Here is an 18,647-nt window from a genome sequence, read left to right as displayed (position 1 = left end):
ATTTCTCCTTATCCTTCATTAGAAAATTATTATTGCCTTAACATTTCAGCTTCATTTTCCACAATGTTCCAGCAAGTAAGAACTCTAAGAATTTGGTGAGCTTTTAACAACTCAGTGCCAGATTTTCATATTATAAACACTTTACTGAGGCATCTCAAACTGATGAAGATTAAGAACCCAGTTTCACCTGGAGAACACAAATACGTATATGCTCTTCCCATTTGGGATGTTTTGCCAAATTTAAATTTTACCCACAATGGGTTGTGTATTACAGTGTGACTAAACAATGAGAAATAATGTAGCGAATGATACCAAATGCAAATGTGAGGACTGTTGATTTGAGAAGTAAAAGTACATCTGAGAACCACTCTGGGAATAGTAATTATTTTCTGATCTCCAATTACTGCCGTCAGTTTAAACATCTCCAACCAGAGTGGAAGGCGTTTAGTACAGTCCTACCCATAGATAGATGTGTTTCATTTTTACTTCCTTTTCTTGTCTGCCCTCTGGTGGAAGTGCTGTCCTTTGAGATTTGATCAAAGGACATTTAACAAAAGTGGAGGCAAAAAAATCTGACCAATTGATAACCAGAAAAATGTATCCCTGGATAATGGCTGGATGAATCAATATAGTTATTAATTATTGTCATGCCCACTTCTCAGCTGTAAAAGCATTTAATTTTTTTTTTCCTCTGCTCTGTGACCCCTGCCCCCAGGATTTTTAGAATCTTAAGACCATAAAATATATAAAATTCAGAGAGTTGATACTTTCTAATTATACAAAAGCGAATCTAACAATACATTAGTTTTATTTCTAAAGGTGGAAGCACTGGGCATAGGAGTGGGAGAAGGAGAGAGATGAAATGAAAAATGAATTTCACCACGTTATCTATATTTCAGAATTCATGTTTACATTTTAGATCACAAAGATGAACTTTCCAAAGATCTTAACTTTTATTTGACTTCTATAATCTCATGAGGAACTCTCATTTCCTAGTGGTTATTTGAATCCTCTCCAGTTTGTCTATTTGTTGTTGTTGTTGAATCCAAAGAGGTAAGAAGGACAATGAAATAGGAGTTTACTGTACGACTTACTATCAATAGAGGTGAATTGGAAAGAAAAGAGTTTATATGCAAAGACACTCATCTAAAATATAGACACCAATTTTCTTTGGAGGGAACACACAATCAATGTTTACAAATTAGGAAAGTTAAAATCCTAACCCACAAATTTAGGTACTTGGATAGTTTATTCAAATATTCTTCTGAATATTTCCATTTGATACAGATGGCTTCATTATGATTTTATAGTTTACAATTTCAGTTCTGGGTTCTCAAAGCAAATGTTCAGAAAATGCAATTTTACCTCAACTCACTATAACATGATGTAGTTCCCAGGAAAAGAAGGCATAGGAAAAGTGAAGAATTAACTTTGCTGAAGAAAAGAGGATTTTATTAGGGCGATATTTACTTGTATGAAATCATATATTTTAAACAATTCAACAGGCTTTATTTAGCTGTTTAAAGGCGGATGAAGTGAGAGGCATGAAAAAATCTCCAATTTTAATTTAAGATTGCGAGGTATTTTGAGAGTCATACAAATTCAGTCAACAAATACTAATTGAGCTTTCACTCCGTGCTTTGGTCTCATGATTTACGATTTTTCCCCACTCATTTACATATTTTCCAGCAAAAATATACAGAGAAAAATTGAGATCTATTGGGTTTACAGGGTTCCTAAACTATCATCAACCAACCTCCAAAAAAATTTAAGTTGTCCCTAAACATGATACGACTAAGCTCCATTGAATGAGGGTAATCTCTAAATGTTGAAGTGGTTTGTGGTTTGAAGGCATTTGCTTACATCTGACTCAAAACCAGCAGCTTTGAAACCCATTTTGATTTAAAGAAAATCAAGTAAGAAAAATAATTTCATTTAAAATTTGATATCCAAATGAAAACAAAAGTTGCTGAATATAACATATACTAAACTGCCCAAATACAAGAAAAGGAAGACCTTCTAGTTGACCTAAGTTAGTTAGGAAAGAATCTGTAGAAATTAAATGCCTTTTTAACTGACACAGCTAGAAAAATCCTAAGTTTGCTAGCAAAGTGAAAGAGGATAAGGTAATTTCAAGTATGACAGAACAAGATTAGCCAAATTTAGCATATTTTCAGCAAACACCATGCCTGGAAAAGAGTAAAACTGTAGAAACTGAGGCAGTGAATTTGGATATTCAAGATCAGAATTTTGCTCTCAATATTCACAAAGAATCTCAGGATTAACAGTTTATGCCAAAGTCATGTAAATGTCACCACCGTCCGTGGCTGCCTGGGCAATGGAAGACTTTAGGTTCTGCAAAAACCTAGCCCCAGAAAAAACTGACTTAAATGTTTCTGATTTTTAATCTGTGGTATTTTTTGGAAAATCTGAGGGCTATAGAGAAATGTCTCATATAATGCAAAAAAGGACCTGACAGCTCTGTGCCTGTAATCTTCATCAGTATCAATCAGGTCTCCAGGGTAAAACCTCTGTGTCAATAGGAATGTCTATCTCCTTCCTGCATTAAATAAGCCTCCGAATCACTTCCCAGGAATACTTTATGGAGTAAATTTAGAGAGAAGAAACGCTCATCCTTCAAATGCAATGAGTTAAACAATCCCAGGCAGAGGGGATCAATGCCAGTCTCTCAGAGCTACGTTACCTCCTTCGGGGTGGGCACTCCGTCACCTGCTTTATTTATATATTCCCTCCCACACTCCCTTGCATAACCCAGCAGCTTATTTTAAAAACTTCTTTTATTCCCCCACCTGGGGGCACATGTAATTGCATTACTCAAGAAATGCCAGCATTGGACTTCTGTCCTCTGCTTTGGAATCGGATGAAATACCTGTGCAGCCACTAAAAAGCAAACGGACTTAGTTTGGAGCCATTCAAGTTGGGGCCTGTCCATGTCCAATACCAAATGGTAACGTATGCCCACGACCTGGGGAGCTGCAGAACTTGGGAATCTGAGATTTGGGAGAGCTCTGTCTTTGTATGGAGGTTGCTGTGGAGGTGACTGCATGTGGGAGAGGGGAGGTAGTCCGAGAAGGCAGTGGTAATAATTCAGAGTGATCAAGCCTAGAGTTTCATACGAAGACTTAACAAATCTAAAGATTTGATAAACATGATTACATATATGCAGATGTCACTGCTATGAATGCAGGAAAACCAGAGAAAGGATAAACAGATAATCCAAACTGAACTCTAGGTATCTTAAATTACTGGTCACAAAATTAGTTAATTTAACATGTCTTGGGGATCATGCCATATTCATATCTGAATCCTTAATATCGAACACACACCCAACATACACAGCTGACCCTCAAAAAAATATTTGTTGAACTGAATTCTGTTGGAGAGGTAATTTAGATGTAGTAAAGCTCCATATTCTATTTTCCAGCAGGTCTGTTATGTAAATAAACTAGTAGAATAGGATGGACTCAAATCTAGAGATACACTGTGTCCTGTCTGAGTGCTCAGAAATATATCCTGAATGAATGAATAGATGAATTAATTAATGAATGAAAATTTGGTTCCCACATTCTGGTATGGACTGGCCATATCTTCTTCCCTATAGAGGTAAAACCTCACTTGGTACATTGAGATTATTACCCAAAGATCTGAAAATATCTGACCAACTGGGTCACAGTTACTTTCCTCCCACACAACTGAGCTTCCAAAGGAACAACTCACACTCCAGACTGGAAAGGTCCTACATATTTCTGGTCTGTCCCTACGTGATTCTGAGTATGGGAACCCATAGAACTTCCTGGATCCAAAGCCACTTGCAAGACACCAAGCAGTCAGACTTCCACAAAATCTGAAAATTATAAATCATTTCAGGGTAACAAATGGAAGATTTTTACTTTTGTTAAACTAATATATCTTTCACGAATCTTAAATGTCTCTGGAGTTAACAAAATAAAATGTTTAAGGGTTCTCCTTTTTTTTTTTAAGAAAAGGAAAAAAAAATTAAAGCAACCCCCCCAAAAAATCAACTAGAAAATGCTATTTATTTCTCTTTGCCTTTGCAGAAATAAGATCCTAACCCAGCTCCAACTTCTAACTCTGTTATACATACACAGAAATTCGATGATATCTGTTCTCATATATATAAATAAATATTTAACTTAGAGCAAGTCTCAAAACAGACGACTTGGGAAAGTTGATAGGAAATAATCAGGGACTACAATTGCCTGCTGGACATTATATCATATATAGCTCACTATAAAGAAAGGCCATAAAACATCAAAATGTATCTGGGTGCAAATGGGGAACACACTGAAGCTCCTAATTGCCAAAGTCCTCTCAACTTCAGCACAGTAGACACATTTTGAAGCATCTCAGCCGTTGACATGGCATGGTTCTGTACTAATTTTGTGTTTACTATGCTATATTGCTGCACAAATTCTCTAAACACACAACGAACAAAATTAGTATAAATATAATACCATGTTAACCGCTGTTGAAATCCCATGGAAAATGGTTCTGTTTTGTTTTGGTTGTTTGGTTTTCTTTTGTTTGCCACTTAGAGTCAGAACAATGAATGAGGTTTAAATTATCTTTACGGCTCCACTTTGGCTTTCTGGTTTTTTAAAATGTCATTCCAATATAGAAATCTTCATGCCCCCGCCTCTGTTAAATTCATAGCTGCCACTGGCCACTATACATTTGTTGTTCCGGTGGTTAATCCGGGTCTCTGATTGCTCAAAGTTATGTCCTATGGACTTTCCTTTAGCTATCGAGGAAATGACTTTAAATTCCTCCGGGATCTTATCACTCTTTCCATGGGATTTGATGCTTTCCATTATATATTGATATTTATATATGTATTCACATACATATATAGATATGGGAAATACACACATTAACACACTATAATATATATAAAACACATGTATATTCACATATATGTATGTATTGTTTTTTGCAAATGAAAAAAATAAAGCAAGCAAAACAAGACTGACCTAACCTACCTGTACTCGGTTCACATTCAACGAAGTCTTCGTCATCACTGGAACATTCAGCAGATGAAACAAGGTCATCCGATGTCGGCTGCGCATGTCAAAGGAAAAATAATGGGGCAAGGGGAGGAGAGAGAAAAGAGAGAGATAAGGAAACCAATGAATGGAAGCATCGAAGACTTATCACTGTGTCCTGCCTCCATCATCATTACTGTCTCTCTTCTCTAAAGAGGGCATGCTGCGGATTTTTTAACTCCTGTGTAGCTGTGACTGGCTGTGGGTCCAGACAGTCTGTGAGTGTCTTGTGTAAAGCTGAGTGACCCAGAGTCACTCAGGAGGCTCAGACCTGTCCCGTCCCTGTATATCACATTGTGCGGCCTGACTCCATCATAACTTTAATTTCAATTCTGAGACTCAGAAGGGCAGGAGAAGGGCTATTGCAAATGGTGGGCAATACACAAGAGCAAGCCAGTGCAGAAACGCACTGCAGCTTGGAGAGGGCTTCCGTGCATATGGTGTGCAGTCTCAAGTGTGTAATTCAGTGGTTGGGAATCTATAGGCTGGCATAATTAATGAACGTGGTGGAATGCAGTCTGTTCAGGAATAGCCTAATGACATCTCTCGCCATCAGCGATTTCTTCGTGTAATTGCTGCAATTAGCTGAATTAGTAATGTGGACCAGCAGACAGATACAGCACGACAGCCTCTGGACACAGGTAAGGATGTTTCTGAAGAGAGCAGGAAAAATTTTGATTGCAACAATAGTAATTCAACTGGAGACTTTTTTTCCCCCTCTATTGAATCAGGGAACTTGCTGCTGCAAGAAATCCCGGGGAGTGCGAGTACGGGCCAGAAGAAGGGCCCTTGCTACACAGTAGATGAAAAGACCACTGTCTATACCTGGTACCTATGGCATACACAAGAAATACTGTTTCAAGTCAATCAAACCATCAATTAATTATAGATCTTGTGTAACTTTTGTTCTACTATGTGCATGAAAGTGCTCAATACGTATTAGTTGTTCAATAAATGTTCATTGCTTTCCCTTTCTTGATGTTAATGATATCAAGCACCTTGCTGGTCTTATTATTCCCAATGCATTAAAGTCTCAATCCATATTCAAGAGGAAAAGCAATTACAAGCCAGATACTGTGCTACACATGTATATATACTTATTTGTTACAGCAATTACTAATTAATTAGACACAATTTTCACAACAATCTTTTGGGACAGGGATAATTATTATACTGGTAAAGAGAACTAAAGTTCAGAGAGGTTAAGCAAGTTGCTGAAGGACACACAGCTAGCATTTGAACAGATACGTCTTAAAGTCTGCATGAGTAGCTCGAATAGGCTTCTTTACACCCCTGCTTACTGTTATGGACTGAATTGTGTCCCCTCCCAAATTCATATGCTGATGTTCTAACCCCTAGCATCTCAGAATGTGACTGGTATTTGGAGATAGAGTCTTTAAAGAGGTAACGAATTTAAAATGAGGTCGTTTGGATGGTTAATCTAATATGACTGTTGTCCTTAGAAAAAACGGTGAGATTTTGGGACACAGACACATGCAGAGGGACAATCACGTGAAGGTACAGGGAGAAAACAGCCATCTACAAGCCAAGGGGAGAGGCCTCAGAAGAAGCCAACCCCCCGACACCCTGACCTCAGAATTCTAGCTTCTAGAACTGTGAGAAAACAAATTTCTGTTGTTTAAGCCACCCAGTTTCTGTGACACTTTGTTACAGCAGTCCTAGGAAATGAATACACATGACAACCCACGTGCTTAGTGTTTCCAGACATCCTTCTTGAAATAGACCTAAGAGGCAGAGAATTACTGAACACAGCAAAGAACAGTAGAAAAACCACAGTAGGTAATTGATTTCACTTAATTGACAGGGGCAGAGAGGTGCCTCAAACCACATGATTGAACTTCATTCTACATCTGTCAGGGAGATTCTTCCAACTGCTGCTCCTCCTTAAAGTTAATAGAAAAAGATTTCTCAAACATGCAATTTTTATTTTCTATTAGACACTGCTGACACATGCACTTCATTTCCAGCAACTGACGCCGGCAGTTGTATCCCGGACCATCACTACTTGTGTTAGAGAGAGCATAGGCTTACTCCCATTTCCTGCTGTGATCGGGGTCATTTAGGGAAGGGAGGTGGTAAGAGAAAAAATGTTCACTGTGCAATTGCAGAAGGCAATTATAAGAGGCAAACACCATTTTGGGAAGGGCCACAATCATTGTTTGATCACGCATTTTCTATGGGGATGATACCTCCCCCTAGCCAGCAAAACTTGTTTTGGGCAGGAGGGGGAGGATCTTAGACCTGAAAATGGTTTGTGACCTGCCAAGAGTCCACAGTACTTAAAGGAATATGCAGTATATCTGGTATTAAAATTTTATGGAGAAGGGCAATTAGGATAAGAAATATCTAAAAAACTCCTTAGAGGGTAGTATTGACAAAGAAAGTGAGAATGCATGTCTAAAATGTAACCAATTGGAAATTAATTGTTGGTGACTTGATTATAATGACCTTACAGAATGGCCCATATACAGCTGAACTCCCTTCGGCCCCTAGAAATGAGTGAAAACCAATGAGTTAATGAAAATCTAGTGAGCTTGTCTCAAAAACTGAAGGCCAGGAAATAAAGTTTAAAAAAGTCATTGAGTAAGCGTATAAAAGCAATGCATAAGTCCAACAGAAACCCCACAAAGGCATTAACATATTAGTGGAATCTTTAACTTAATTCTAAAAGTAACCTTAATTTTTATTGGCCAAAGAAATAATATAAAGCTTTTTTGTTTGTTTGTTTGTTTGAAGAAAAGTCCTAGGCTCTGTGGTTGACAGGATATTTACTATTTTCCTTTCATCTTCCCCTGCCTCCTTTAATATTACACAACTTCTCTCCCCTGTGGTCTGAGTGACACTGCCCGCAGCCCCACTCCTCTTCCCCATCACCACCTCCACTCTGCCCCGCTAACCGCATTTCTCACTCCCTTTCTCCCCAGTGAACCGCTCTGTGCCCCACTTTCCACAGATGAGTTTTTAAGAGTATGGCTGAATACAATGCTCCTCCCGGGCGACAGTGCTCCTCCCAGGTGACAGAAGCATATTTTGCCAGTAGCTCCTATAACGGTGGCTAGACTCAAAGAAAAGGACATGGCAGGCAGTCTAGCAGAGTGTGGTAAGAGTGGGCTGCCTCCGAACAGCACAGCTGTGAGCCCCAGCTCCTACGCTTCCACTCAGCAACCTGGGGGAGCTGGTCACCGCCCCTCTCCAGGCTTCAGTTTTTTTCATCTGTAAATTGGGATACAGTGTCTTGTCTTTGGCAAGGCACTTGACTGAAGTGAAGCTCTGTTCCTGGTACAGGGCACATGCTCAACAAATGTGTTCAGCCGTTTGATTTTTTTTTTTGTGGGGTGGGTAATTAGACTTATTGATTTATTTTTTAACAACAGTACTGGGGATTGAACTCAGAATCTCACGCATGCCAAGCACGCACTCTACCACTGAGCTATACCCTCCCCTGCTCAACAAGTATGAGTTAAAACTAGCTAACTCATCAATGAGTCAGTCAGTCAGTCAGTCAGTCAGTCAGTCAGTCAGTCAGTCAGTCACAGCATGCTGAGACTGGTAGCCTCTCCTAATTTAACTAGATCTGCTATCTGCCTATGCTCTGTCTTTAATGATTTATCTCTCATTAGACTTGTTCTTCATTGCTGATAATTCCTTACTGCCACTTCATCGTACCAACACCATTTCTGGTTGGATCTGCCATGAAGAGTAGTACAGAAAAATATACTCATGAAAATGCCAAGAGAGCTTTAAAATTCATTGGAAGATGATCTGTTTCCAATGGCTGTGGGTCCAGACAGTCTGTGTGGGTCTCCTGTGAATTCAGCCCCTTCCTGTCCCTCAAACCTCATCATCACCATTTACAGCCACAGCCAGTGAAACTCCCAAAGCGGCTACAAACATCTCAATCCCCTCCTTGCCCAACGTGGTAAGCCATGTTTATCTGGAGAACCCGGCATCCAACGCCACCACTCCTGCCACAGAACACTGTGTAGTTTCAGAAATACTTGGTTTGCCAGGGGCAGCAAGCTTTGATTTGCAAAGGACTCAGGATTAAGAACACTGTATTTAGGGATTTTTTAAAAATACTACTTCTGTCCCTGCCACCTAAAAACAACATCAACAAAAATTACAAACCAAGGCTTTGGGATATGCACTTAGGGTCACAGCCTAAAGTAATGACAATTTGATTTAGAATTACTCTCAGAAAACACACGGCTTTCTTTTAGTAGCGCTTTAACTTTTCCTGTCTGTGCCCTTCCCCAGCTATAAGCAAATGCAGGGTCTGACTCTGACCTTTGGAAGAAAAGGCACACTTCTGACTGCTGGTTCCCATGGCTGGGGGAGTATGTTTCACTACTGCAATCATGTTTCACAGATTTGGGATACAATTGTCGCGAGTAGAATGAAATTACGGTCACTTTTTCTTAAATAAAATGCAATAAGTAGCTCTAGGCTGTGTATGTGTGTGTGTGTGTGTGTGTGTGTGTGTGTGTGTATGTGTGTATTTTCCCACAATCACAACTGTTTTTCGTAATTACTCATAATTACTTAGAAAGGAGGAAAAAAGTATTTGAACTATCTAGAACCATGTCTACCAATAACATTTAGCACTTATTAAACACTTGCTATATTCAGGCTTTGTGCTAAGCTGTTAACACAAATTAATTCTAATACACACAGTAACCAAAGGTACAGACATTTCTAGCAGCATCTGCTATTTTTAACTGTCTGCCATCCATGCTCCTTCAAGTAACAGTATTGCTTTAGAAAATTCTTCTTTTCATATAGTTGCACTGGGAACGTTCATCAAGGTGCCAGCCATGTCACCTTCACATTTTTGCTCTCACAATGATTATCTAAAGCTCTCATAACTCCCAATGGCTAAGCTTATAGTGTTTACATATGGTGGTTCCTGTACGTCAAATATCAGCATTGCCTATAAATCATTCAAGGAAAAATGGAAGATCTATAACTGCTCCCAAACCAAATAGTTTGATGGTGGCTGAGCCATCAGATCCACCATGACCATATCATCAAAGTACTCTGTTCATTCAATCATTCATTCCTCTATTACTTTAGTAAACATTTACTGAACACCTATGTGTCAAGCATTGTAGCAGTTATGAGGGATAAAGTGATAGATAAAGCACAGTTCCTTTGCTCTGGGAATTCACAGTCTCTGAAGAGAGAGCCTGGTAAACAGGCAAACTTGACATAGCAAACTGAACGCTATGACAAGAGTAAGCAGAAGGCGGTAAGGGAGCAAACAGCAGGGAGCTGAGAGAGCTGGGGAAGAGCGGAGGTGGAAAATGAGCCCTCAGGGACAGGCAGCGGTGAAGCAGGGGAGAGCGGGGCGCTCTGGGCGGGGGAAGGGCATTCTAGGTGAAACAGACAGCCTGCGCAAAGGCTCGGGGATATGTTAAAAAGCGCAGTTTATTTGTACACCCACGAGTAGCACAGGACGACGGGAGGGAGAGATGCTCTGGAATGACAGCGTGACAGCTACTTGAGTTCGCGTGTGGTTCCTGCAAACTTGGATAATGAGCGTGAATTTAACATCCTGCCCTATCAGACTCGTCTCCTTCCCTCCCCACGTCTCATCAATGTCATCCGCCACCATTCCTTGGGGAGCTAGGGCACATGGGTTCCGAACATAGTGCACAGGTCTGACTGCTTGGTCCCTCCACAGTGGAGAAAAAAGACCTTTCCTTGCCTTCTCAAGGGGAGCAAAACATTCTTCCATCCCTCTATATTAGCCGAGTCCTATATTAAAAATAATCATTCATACTACCCTAGTTTAAAATATGTATTTCATATTTTTAATCCACGTGTTGAAATGACTGGGTTTTGTATTAGAACTCATAAAACTAAAGTAGGTATTATAATAACTTTCAATAAAATATCTCTCTGGCAGGAGCCCTCTTTATTCCTGTCCTGAAAGATTTTTTATTGCATTTATATTCTTTTTTTTTTCTACCGATGTTTATTGAAATTACCTTAGAATAAACTGGGACAAGAAGAAAGCCCAAAACTCTGTCCACCCAAGTAAATTTATAGGTATATTTACCTTTCAATTCCCTCAACTGCACAAACCCGGCTTCTCATTTTCCTCCAATGAGTTATTGTTTCTACATCACCTGCTTCTAATTATTTACTCTGAAGGGCTCTACCCCATCTCGGCGCAGGGATGGTTCCACACGGTTCTTCGTTGTAACCAGTTATTCGGCCATGAGAAAAATGTCTGCTAACGCGGTCAGAACCGCCCAGGAGAGTTTCCCAGTGTCCCCTCCTCACCGCCCAGATGCCTATTTGTGACTTGAAATGCCAACCTTTAGCTCTTTATCTTACGCTGAGACTAGGCTAATCATTTGGAAGGATAATCGTTTTTTTCCACCCAGCTCCTTGGAAAGCACAGTTATTTGACCGAGATTAAGCGCAAGATAAAGTAAGTCCTGCCACAGAACAGCTTTATGAAATTATAAATAACGCACTCAAGAATGATGATCGCCTTTCTTCCAGTGAAAAAGGAAAAGAGAAAGGGCCATAAATATTCTGAAGTCCCACAGAAAATAGTCATACATCTCGGCAGCTGCTTCACACTAAAAGGAATTAAATTCCTTCAAATGCTTGGTGTTTTAGTTTTTCCTCTCTGTGCTTCCATTCTGAGATGGAGTTAACTGTTTCATATGAGGGAGGGTCTCATACAGCTTCATTATGAGTATTTATTCTCTCTCCTTTTTTTTTAAGAAAAAAAGGATGTCTGAGATACTTTCAATTAAGAATACACAGACTCTAGGTCAATTGATAAACTTTAATGAGATTTGATAAGTTTGACCATCTCCTTAAATTTATGTATTAAGATTTTCTTTATCAAATTGTTGCCAATACATAGTCCAATCTTTGACCAATGCTAATAGATAACTGCCTTGCCCCCTGCACATACACGTTACCGTTGGATTTTAGACTGAACCAAAGATGGGAAAACCCTGGAGCTTGGTCATGCTTGTTGGAACTGATACTGTCACCCTCCACTCCACTCCAACCCCACCACTTCACCCAACTCACGACCAATCCAGAAACAACCTTAAAGCATGGTAAGATTGTATGAGTATCACTATATATATATATATATATACATATATATATATATATATATATATGTATATATATATATAAAATGTGTATATGTGTATATATATATCTCCTCATTTTATTCTGAACATCTTCTTTATAGTCATCTTCAAAAGAAGCCACTGACACCATTATGAGAAAATGAAGTAAATGATTTGAACTTGTCATATTCAAGTGTAAAAGATAGGGGCATATTGTGAGGCAGAACCTGAATAATGGAGACAAACAGATAAAGTTCCAGTTTGGTTAAGATGCTCTGAGTTCCCCTTGCACCCTATGTCTATGCACCTAAGTGTCTTTATTGGAACAACACCCTGTGAACTTTAAAAACATCTTCCAGAGTTCATGTAACTGTGGTTTTTCAAGATATTACTTTCTTCTCTTCTATCTACTCACTCCTAAAGATAACCACTTGCCAGGTAAGATATCACTGCACACTTATTTTAGTTGGCTCTTATTTCCTTGGAGTGAGGACGCTTTAAAGAGAAATGCCCTGGGCTACAGATAATACATTCAGCCTGACCAAGATTGGTTAATTGGAACAGAGCTCTCTCAGAAAACTGAATGTAAAAAAACAAAAGCAAACAAAAAACAAACAAGATACATTGTTCTGGAGATACGATTTTATGGATGAATGCATTTACTCATTCAGTCAGGGTTCCTTCAACAAACGTTTACCAAGAGCCTATCTTGTGTTAATCAGCGTGCTGAGGGCTGAACAGATCCAGTCCTTGTCCTCGTGGAGTTTACAGACCACTAGGATTTGAGCCAGGTCAAACTAGAAAACACTAATTAGCTGCAAAACCACCAACTGTAAAAACTTGAAATGCGTGTGAGGTTCCTAAGCGGTACCCACTGTAACAAAAATTGATGATCTCACCACTGTCATTAAAGACAGCAGATTAAATAGGAATCCAAGCGAATGGCATCACCAGCTTCTCTTTAAACTATGCCCACTGCCAAAAGCCTCCACATTCTTCCTCTCTCTTTTTTTTTTTCCTACTCCAGATATCCTGGAGTAGGGTAAAGAACGACATGATTTATAATAACTTTTGCTAATGAATTAACCTTTGAGGAAATCCCTTTGCAGACTCAAGATTTAATTAACAGTAGAAAAAACAAGCTAAGCTTAGCCAAATTTTGTGCCAAAGATTGGAGTCCTTTATTTCTATCCTTGAGGTCTTCTAGGATTATATAAATAAATGTGGTGCAACATCCTTTTTTTTCCCCCCTCTTCTTTCCAGTTTTAAGATTTTCCTTCCATCTGCTCAAAAAAGGAAGGGTGGATCAAGTGAGCGGGGAGGGCAGAGGGAGGGAGAAGAGAGTGAGTAGAAGGGAGATTAATCTATCTGTTGTTCAAGGCAGCCTGACAGAGGGAAGAGGAGTATTGAACCACAGAAGATTAACCAAACTTCAATGTACCTTCCCAAAAGCAGGAGGAATGTAATGCTACGTGGTGTTCCACTGATAAGCAAATCCCTCTAAATCCTTTCAATTTATTTCTTGGCCTGGAGAAATTACATATTATTTAGAAGGCAGGGGGAAAAAAAAAACCACCCACCCAACCACACACCATCTCCAGGATTCTAGATCAGGCGCCTATTGGTTATATACACACAAAGGTCTGGCTTTAACGGCTGTTTTTATTACTGGTACCAGTCCTCTCTCCAGGGTTGCTCATCAGAAAGGGCTGGCTGGCTCCCCTCTGTGAGTGCTTTTGGCTTTTACCACAACCCTTGTTTAGAGTATTGAAGGTCTAACCATGACAAGAGAATGCCCCAAATTTAGCTCAAGCTCAAAGACTGAGTCTGCTTTTCTTGCTTGCTTACCTTCTGGCCCCCTGGCCTTCCTGCCTTTCTTTCTTATTTTTTTTTCCCCCGAGTTGAGATTTCCTTTCTAAGTGAGCTTTTTATTCCAATGTTGTTACTGAAATCAAGCTTCTCTTCTTAGAGGGTGAGTGACCGAGGCCAAACATTAATGTGACCCACGAACAGTGATGTAGGTGTCAGTCAATGGATGTTAAAATTCTGAACAGTCTCCCTCCTGGAGAGCACCACTATATTTTGTTGAGCCAAACATGTTGATGTGATTAAACTCTCCTTGATCTTTTGTGCTCTACAGTTGAGGGAGAAGGAATGGGGTTCTGGGGGAAAAAAATAGGAAAAATAGAGCCATATTTCTTTGTGAAATGATCATCCTCTTGGCCCTCTTTTTTGTAGCTTAACCTCATCACTGAACACAGGAGAAACAGCCCTTCCTGGCAAGTGGAGAGCACAGCTTAGAAGACTTAATAAGACCCAATATTCAATATCTTGTAGTAACTTATGGTGAAAAAGAATATGAAAATGAATATATGTATGTTCATGTATGACTGAAGCATTATGCTGTACACCAGAAATTGACACAGCATTGTAAACTGACTATATCTCAATAAAAATATACATATACATATTACATATACCAAAAAAAAAAAAAAAAAGCCCCAAACATTAGAGGAGAACAAGGATTTGTAGGATAAAGCCAGCCCTGGATTTTGTTCAGCAATTCTGAAAAAGGATGTAAGGTAGCCATTCAGTCAAAAGCAAACAGCAGGGGCTCTTAATCTTTGCTATGACGATGGACTGAGGTCTGCCAGATGAGCAGGAGAGAAAGGCATGGGGCAAAAGCCAAGGGTTGGAAATCAAACATTTCATATTTCTTCCACCTATGGTAGGTCATTTATACTGAAGAGTGTGCAATGCCCATGAACATCTGTCAGGTCTGTCGGTGTGGGAAAAGGGTTGAAAATGGTTACCTTGAAAAACTAGGCAACCTGAAGTTTATGCCTAGTCAACAAGAAACTACAAAGAAATGCAAGCTCAGATGATACAGAGTGAACACAAAAAGGAAGGGCATGTTAGCACAACCTAGAACTTCTTATGTGGCACAGAAAACTTACCCAGGACAGTCAAATGCAATGAGCTAAACGTTAAGATACAAGTGACGAAAAGACAAGATTGTCTTTTCCTTAATACGCTGAAAAAATTACACAGGCAGCCATGCAACTTAGTATTAGAAAAGTCAGATATAGGTGTCAGAGCGACAGCAGCAGTTAAAGAAGTTTTGTGCACTTGACATTTGATTTACAGGTGACTTGTAGCAAGTCTGAGTCCAAACTATGAGGGAAAAAAAATGAGGGCCAATTGAAGAACATGGTATTAAACTCCAAGAGAGGGGGAATTGCAAAGGAGTTCAGCATTGTAATGAAAATTGGTCCCTGGTTACTCATGTCTGGATGACAGTATCAACCTCCCGCAGAGAAAAAACTGGGGGACAGATTCAAATATAGCTCTTTGATTCGTATTATAAGTCCCAAATTAGACAAAGTTTTTAGGTACTGTTCGTTGCATGAGAAATTTAGGAACCCAGATGGACTCAGTTACTTTCCAGAAGTTACTTCCTAATTTCTAGGCTGTAACTAGCCTTAAATGGATAAGCTGATTTTCAATATAGATTCAAAACAATTCACAGAAGCAAAAGAGAACTATGTAGGAAGGGACAAGACTATTCATTTCTCATTTCTGATGGCCAGAAGGCCAACAGCTTTTCCCTATCCTAGTTTATAAGCAACAGCATTCCTTTACTGTCAAGGTGGGTGCTGGAAATAGAGCAGGTGTGACCCCAAGACTGAGAGCTATGTAAGTCACACAGGGTTCGGTGCTCACAAGGACCTTGTGCTTGTTTTAACGCTCTGCTCTCGCCATTTTGAAATTCTTAACCATTTTATTCTTGAATCTGTGTTTTGTAAGTGAAGCTCAGAGACACAGTGGATCATGTGCATAAGCAGATGGGACACATGCAGTGTGTGTGTCCCTACCCCGTTCCTGGCCACTCCATCAACACACAGTTTCCAGTGCCCCATGCACACAGGATTCTGTGGTCCCATCACGTGTGGGAGTAAAATGAATCAAACAGATTTATTTGAATTCATCCCTGCAAATTTCTTCCTGGGAGGTTGGTATTGTCTTCTAGACAAGAGTGACTAGGGATAAATTCTCAGTCCTAAGCTGACGTCCTATGCATGTCTCTGTCTTGAGGGTTTCATACCATGTCCTCTGATGTGAACACACAGGCAGATGTGCCGCATCGGCTAAGTGGGGGCGCTGACAAACCGACAGGCTGTGCTTTCTCTTTGAATCAGAAGTTGCTTAGAAAGTAAAGAGAAGGCAATGGTATTCGAACACCAACAACGAAGGAAACCTATCACGTGCTGTCTTACTTCTTTGTATTAGTCAACCACTTACACTAAAAATAATGACACAGAAAAATAAAAATAGGAAAATCCAGAGAATTTTTCCCTTTCAGTCCTGCCTTAGTAGGCTGAAGTTAGAGAGTATTGATAGAAGGTATGTGTATTGAGAAATGGAATAAAAACAGGTGAGTTTGTTTTGAGCAGAGTCTATTCTTCCAGTAAGAACAAAATAACATAGGCCTACAGGAGTAATGAAACACGAATTGTGCTATTTTGTTGATTCTGCATTTGAGTTAAAGGCTCTTATATTTGTATTGAAAACTAGCATTGCCCAATATAAAGATGAATGGTAATATTCATGCTCGTAATTTAAAATTTTAATTTTTATTTACTGAAAATGTCATTAAATAGCAAATAAAAAAACACCATGGAAACACCATGGCAAGTCAAGGGACTTCTAAGAAAGGAAAAAGCTTCGTATTTTAGTACTTGAACATTTTTTTTTCCTGTTCTTTGAACAGAGGGCCCCTTAGTTTTATTTTACAGTGGTTTCTGCAAATTTCCCAGCTGCCTCTGAGAACAATCCTGCAAAATGTTTTTGAACAGGCCAAAGGGGTCTGATGCGGTTTTCAGAAACTTGAATTATGACAAATGGTTTATGCTCCTAAAACTGGGTCGCATGTGCTTCATGCTGGGCCTCATGACTGTGGGTCTTAACTAGCCTGACTCTCTCAAGGGTACGTTGGGGGAAAGAGCCCCTGTATGGATAGGGCTTCTGTGCTGGCAGGCTCTCCTACTGGCCCTGCTCCTACCTCCCCTCCCCTCCACACCTGCCGAGACCTGTGTTTAACACCATTCTAGAGACCGTCCCATAATAAGGTCCTGGGCCTTGTTTATTCCAACTTCTTTCCAATTCCGAGAAGAGTTTCACTGCAACCACTTTAAAAAAGGCATCATTTTCTGAAAAATTTTACAATGTCCTTAACCACACACGGAGGCAGTGGGGTGGATGGCAAAACCAGAACTGAGAACGGGTCAGACAGAACCAAGGAGCTTCACTAGCAAGGACTGTGAGGAGAACTTCCCTCCGAGGACCAAGAGCCGGCTGCTCTTGGGAAAAGCAGGCTGCCCTTCCAAACTGGCCTTCTAGGAAGAGACAGTCGATTAAGTACTGACTCTGCTGAGTCAGTGGCATCTTTAAAAACTGTGTCAGAAGAATATTTTTAATTTACACTCTGCCTCTCTGAAAGAAATCAATATGTCATTTGATGGGGCTTTTTTTTTATTCGAGCATCTCTATTTAGCTTTTCTGTAGTTTTTTTTTTTTTCCCTAGTCTCCTAGGGAGCAAAGGAAAAAGTGTTTTGTTTGTATTTGTATTGATTCAATCACTTTGAGCAAAAAATAAACAACTAAATACAGCAGAGTAGCTTTAATGACAATCTTTTAGGGATCAAGATCTCTAAGTGACACAGCCTCTCATTCTAGGTGATTGGAAATAAACAGAAATCAATAAAACAGGATTACTGGGCAATAAACAAGGGGAGCCACATTCATAATTTAAGAAGCTTCTTTTCATGCATTCATTACTGAAGAATGCACTTGAGCCCTATTCTATTTTTACAGTAGCACAGATTTCCTCCTGGCATGGAGTCTTTTTCTTTTCCTTTTTTTTTTTTTTTTGAGAGTTACCGAAAAAGAATTTCTAATATATATATCCAGAAGCTCCTACTTTCCTTCCCTAAGGCTGCTCAGAGGAACCAAAAGACAAAAGGAAGTGCTTAGCACAGTAGGCAAGGATTGGTTTTTCAAACATTTCCTATCCCAGACCCCTGTATGTCCCGTAAAGTACCCGGTGAGGAGGAGGGCGTGGCACAACATGGGAGTAGGGCCTGATGGAACATGGTCCCTGCCTTCCAAGTGTTCACAGTGCAGCACGAAAGACAAATGTTGGAGACATTGTTACTATCCATTCTACTCTTCCTCCTTGCGAGGGCTGGCAATGTGACCAGCCTAACTAAACCTCCTTTGCAACTAGAGGTGGCCATGCGGCATTGATCCAGACAAAGTGATGATTAAGGAGGTCGTCTAGGGGTTCTGGAAATACTTATTATATTCTTAATAAAAAAGGACAATTTGGCTAGTCCAACTGGTTTCCCTTCTTCCTTGGATTTGGATGGGATATTTG

General features: G+C 39.7%; 1 protein-coding gene across 5 annotated transcripts in view; it reads right to left on the bottom strand.

Moving 5' to 3' along the window:
- The window catches only part of NRXN3 (neurexin 3), a 1,627,094-nt gene that overhangs the window by 46,182 nt on the left and 1,562,265 nt on the right, over positions 1–18,647 (bottom strand). For all 5 annotated transcript variants that reach the window (XM_064486155.1, XM_064486156.1, XM_064486158.1 and 2 more), the window contains one exon: positions 5,022–5,100. In XM_064486155.1, the coding sequence (XP_064342225.1) occupies positions 5,022–5,100 (79 nt within the window). The remainder of the gene's footprint in view (positions 1–5,021; positions 5,101–18,647) is intronic.

This window comes from Camelus dromedarius, chromosome 5 (assembly GCF_036321535.1).
Source record: "Camelus dromedarius isolate mCamDro1 chromosome 5, mCamDro1.pat, whole genome shotgun sequence".
Taxonomy (NCBI): Eukaryota; Metazoa; Chordata; class Mammalia; order Artiodactyla; family Camelidae; genus Camelus; species Camelus dromedarius.
The sequence above is the reverse complement of the archived record's forward strand: the minus strand, read 5'-3'. Positions and strand labels throughout refer to the sequence as shown.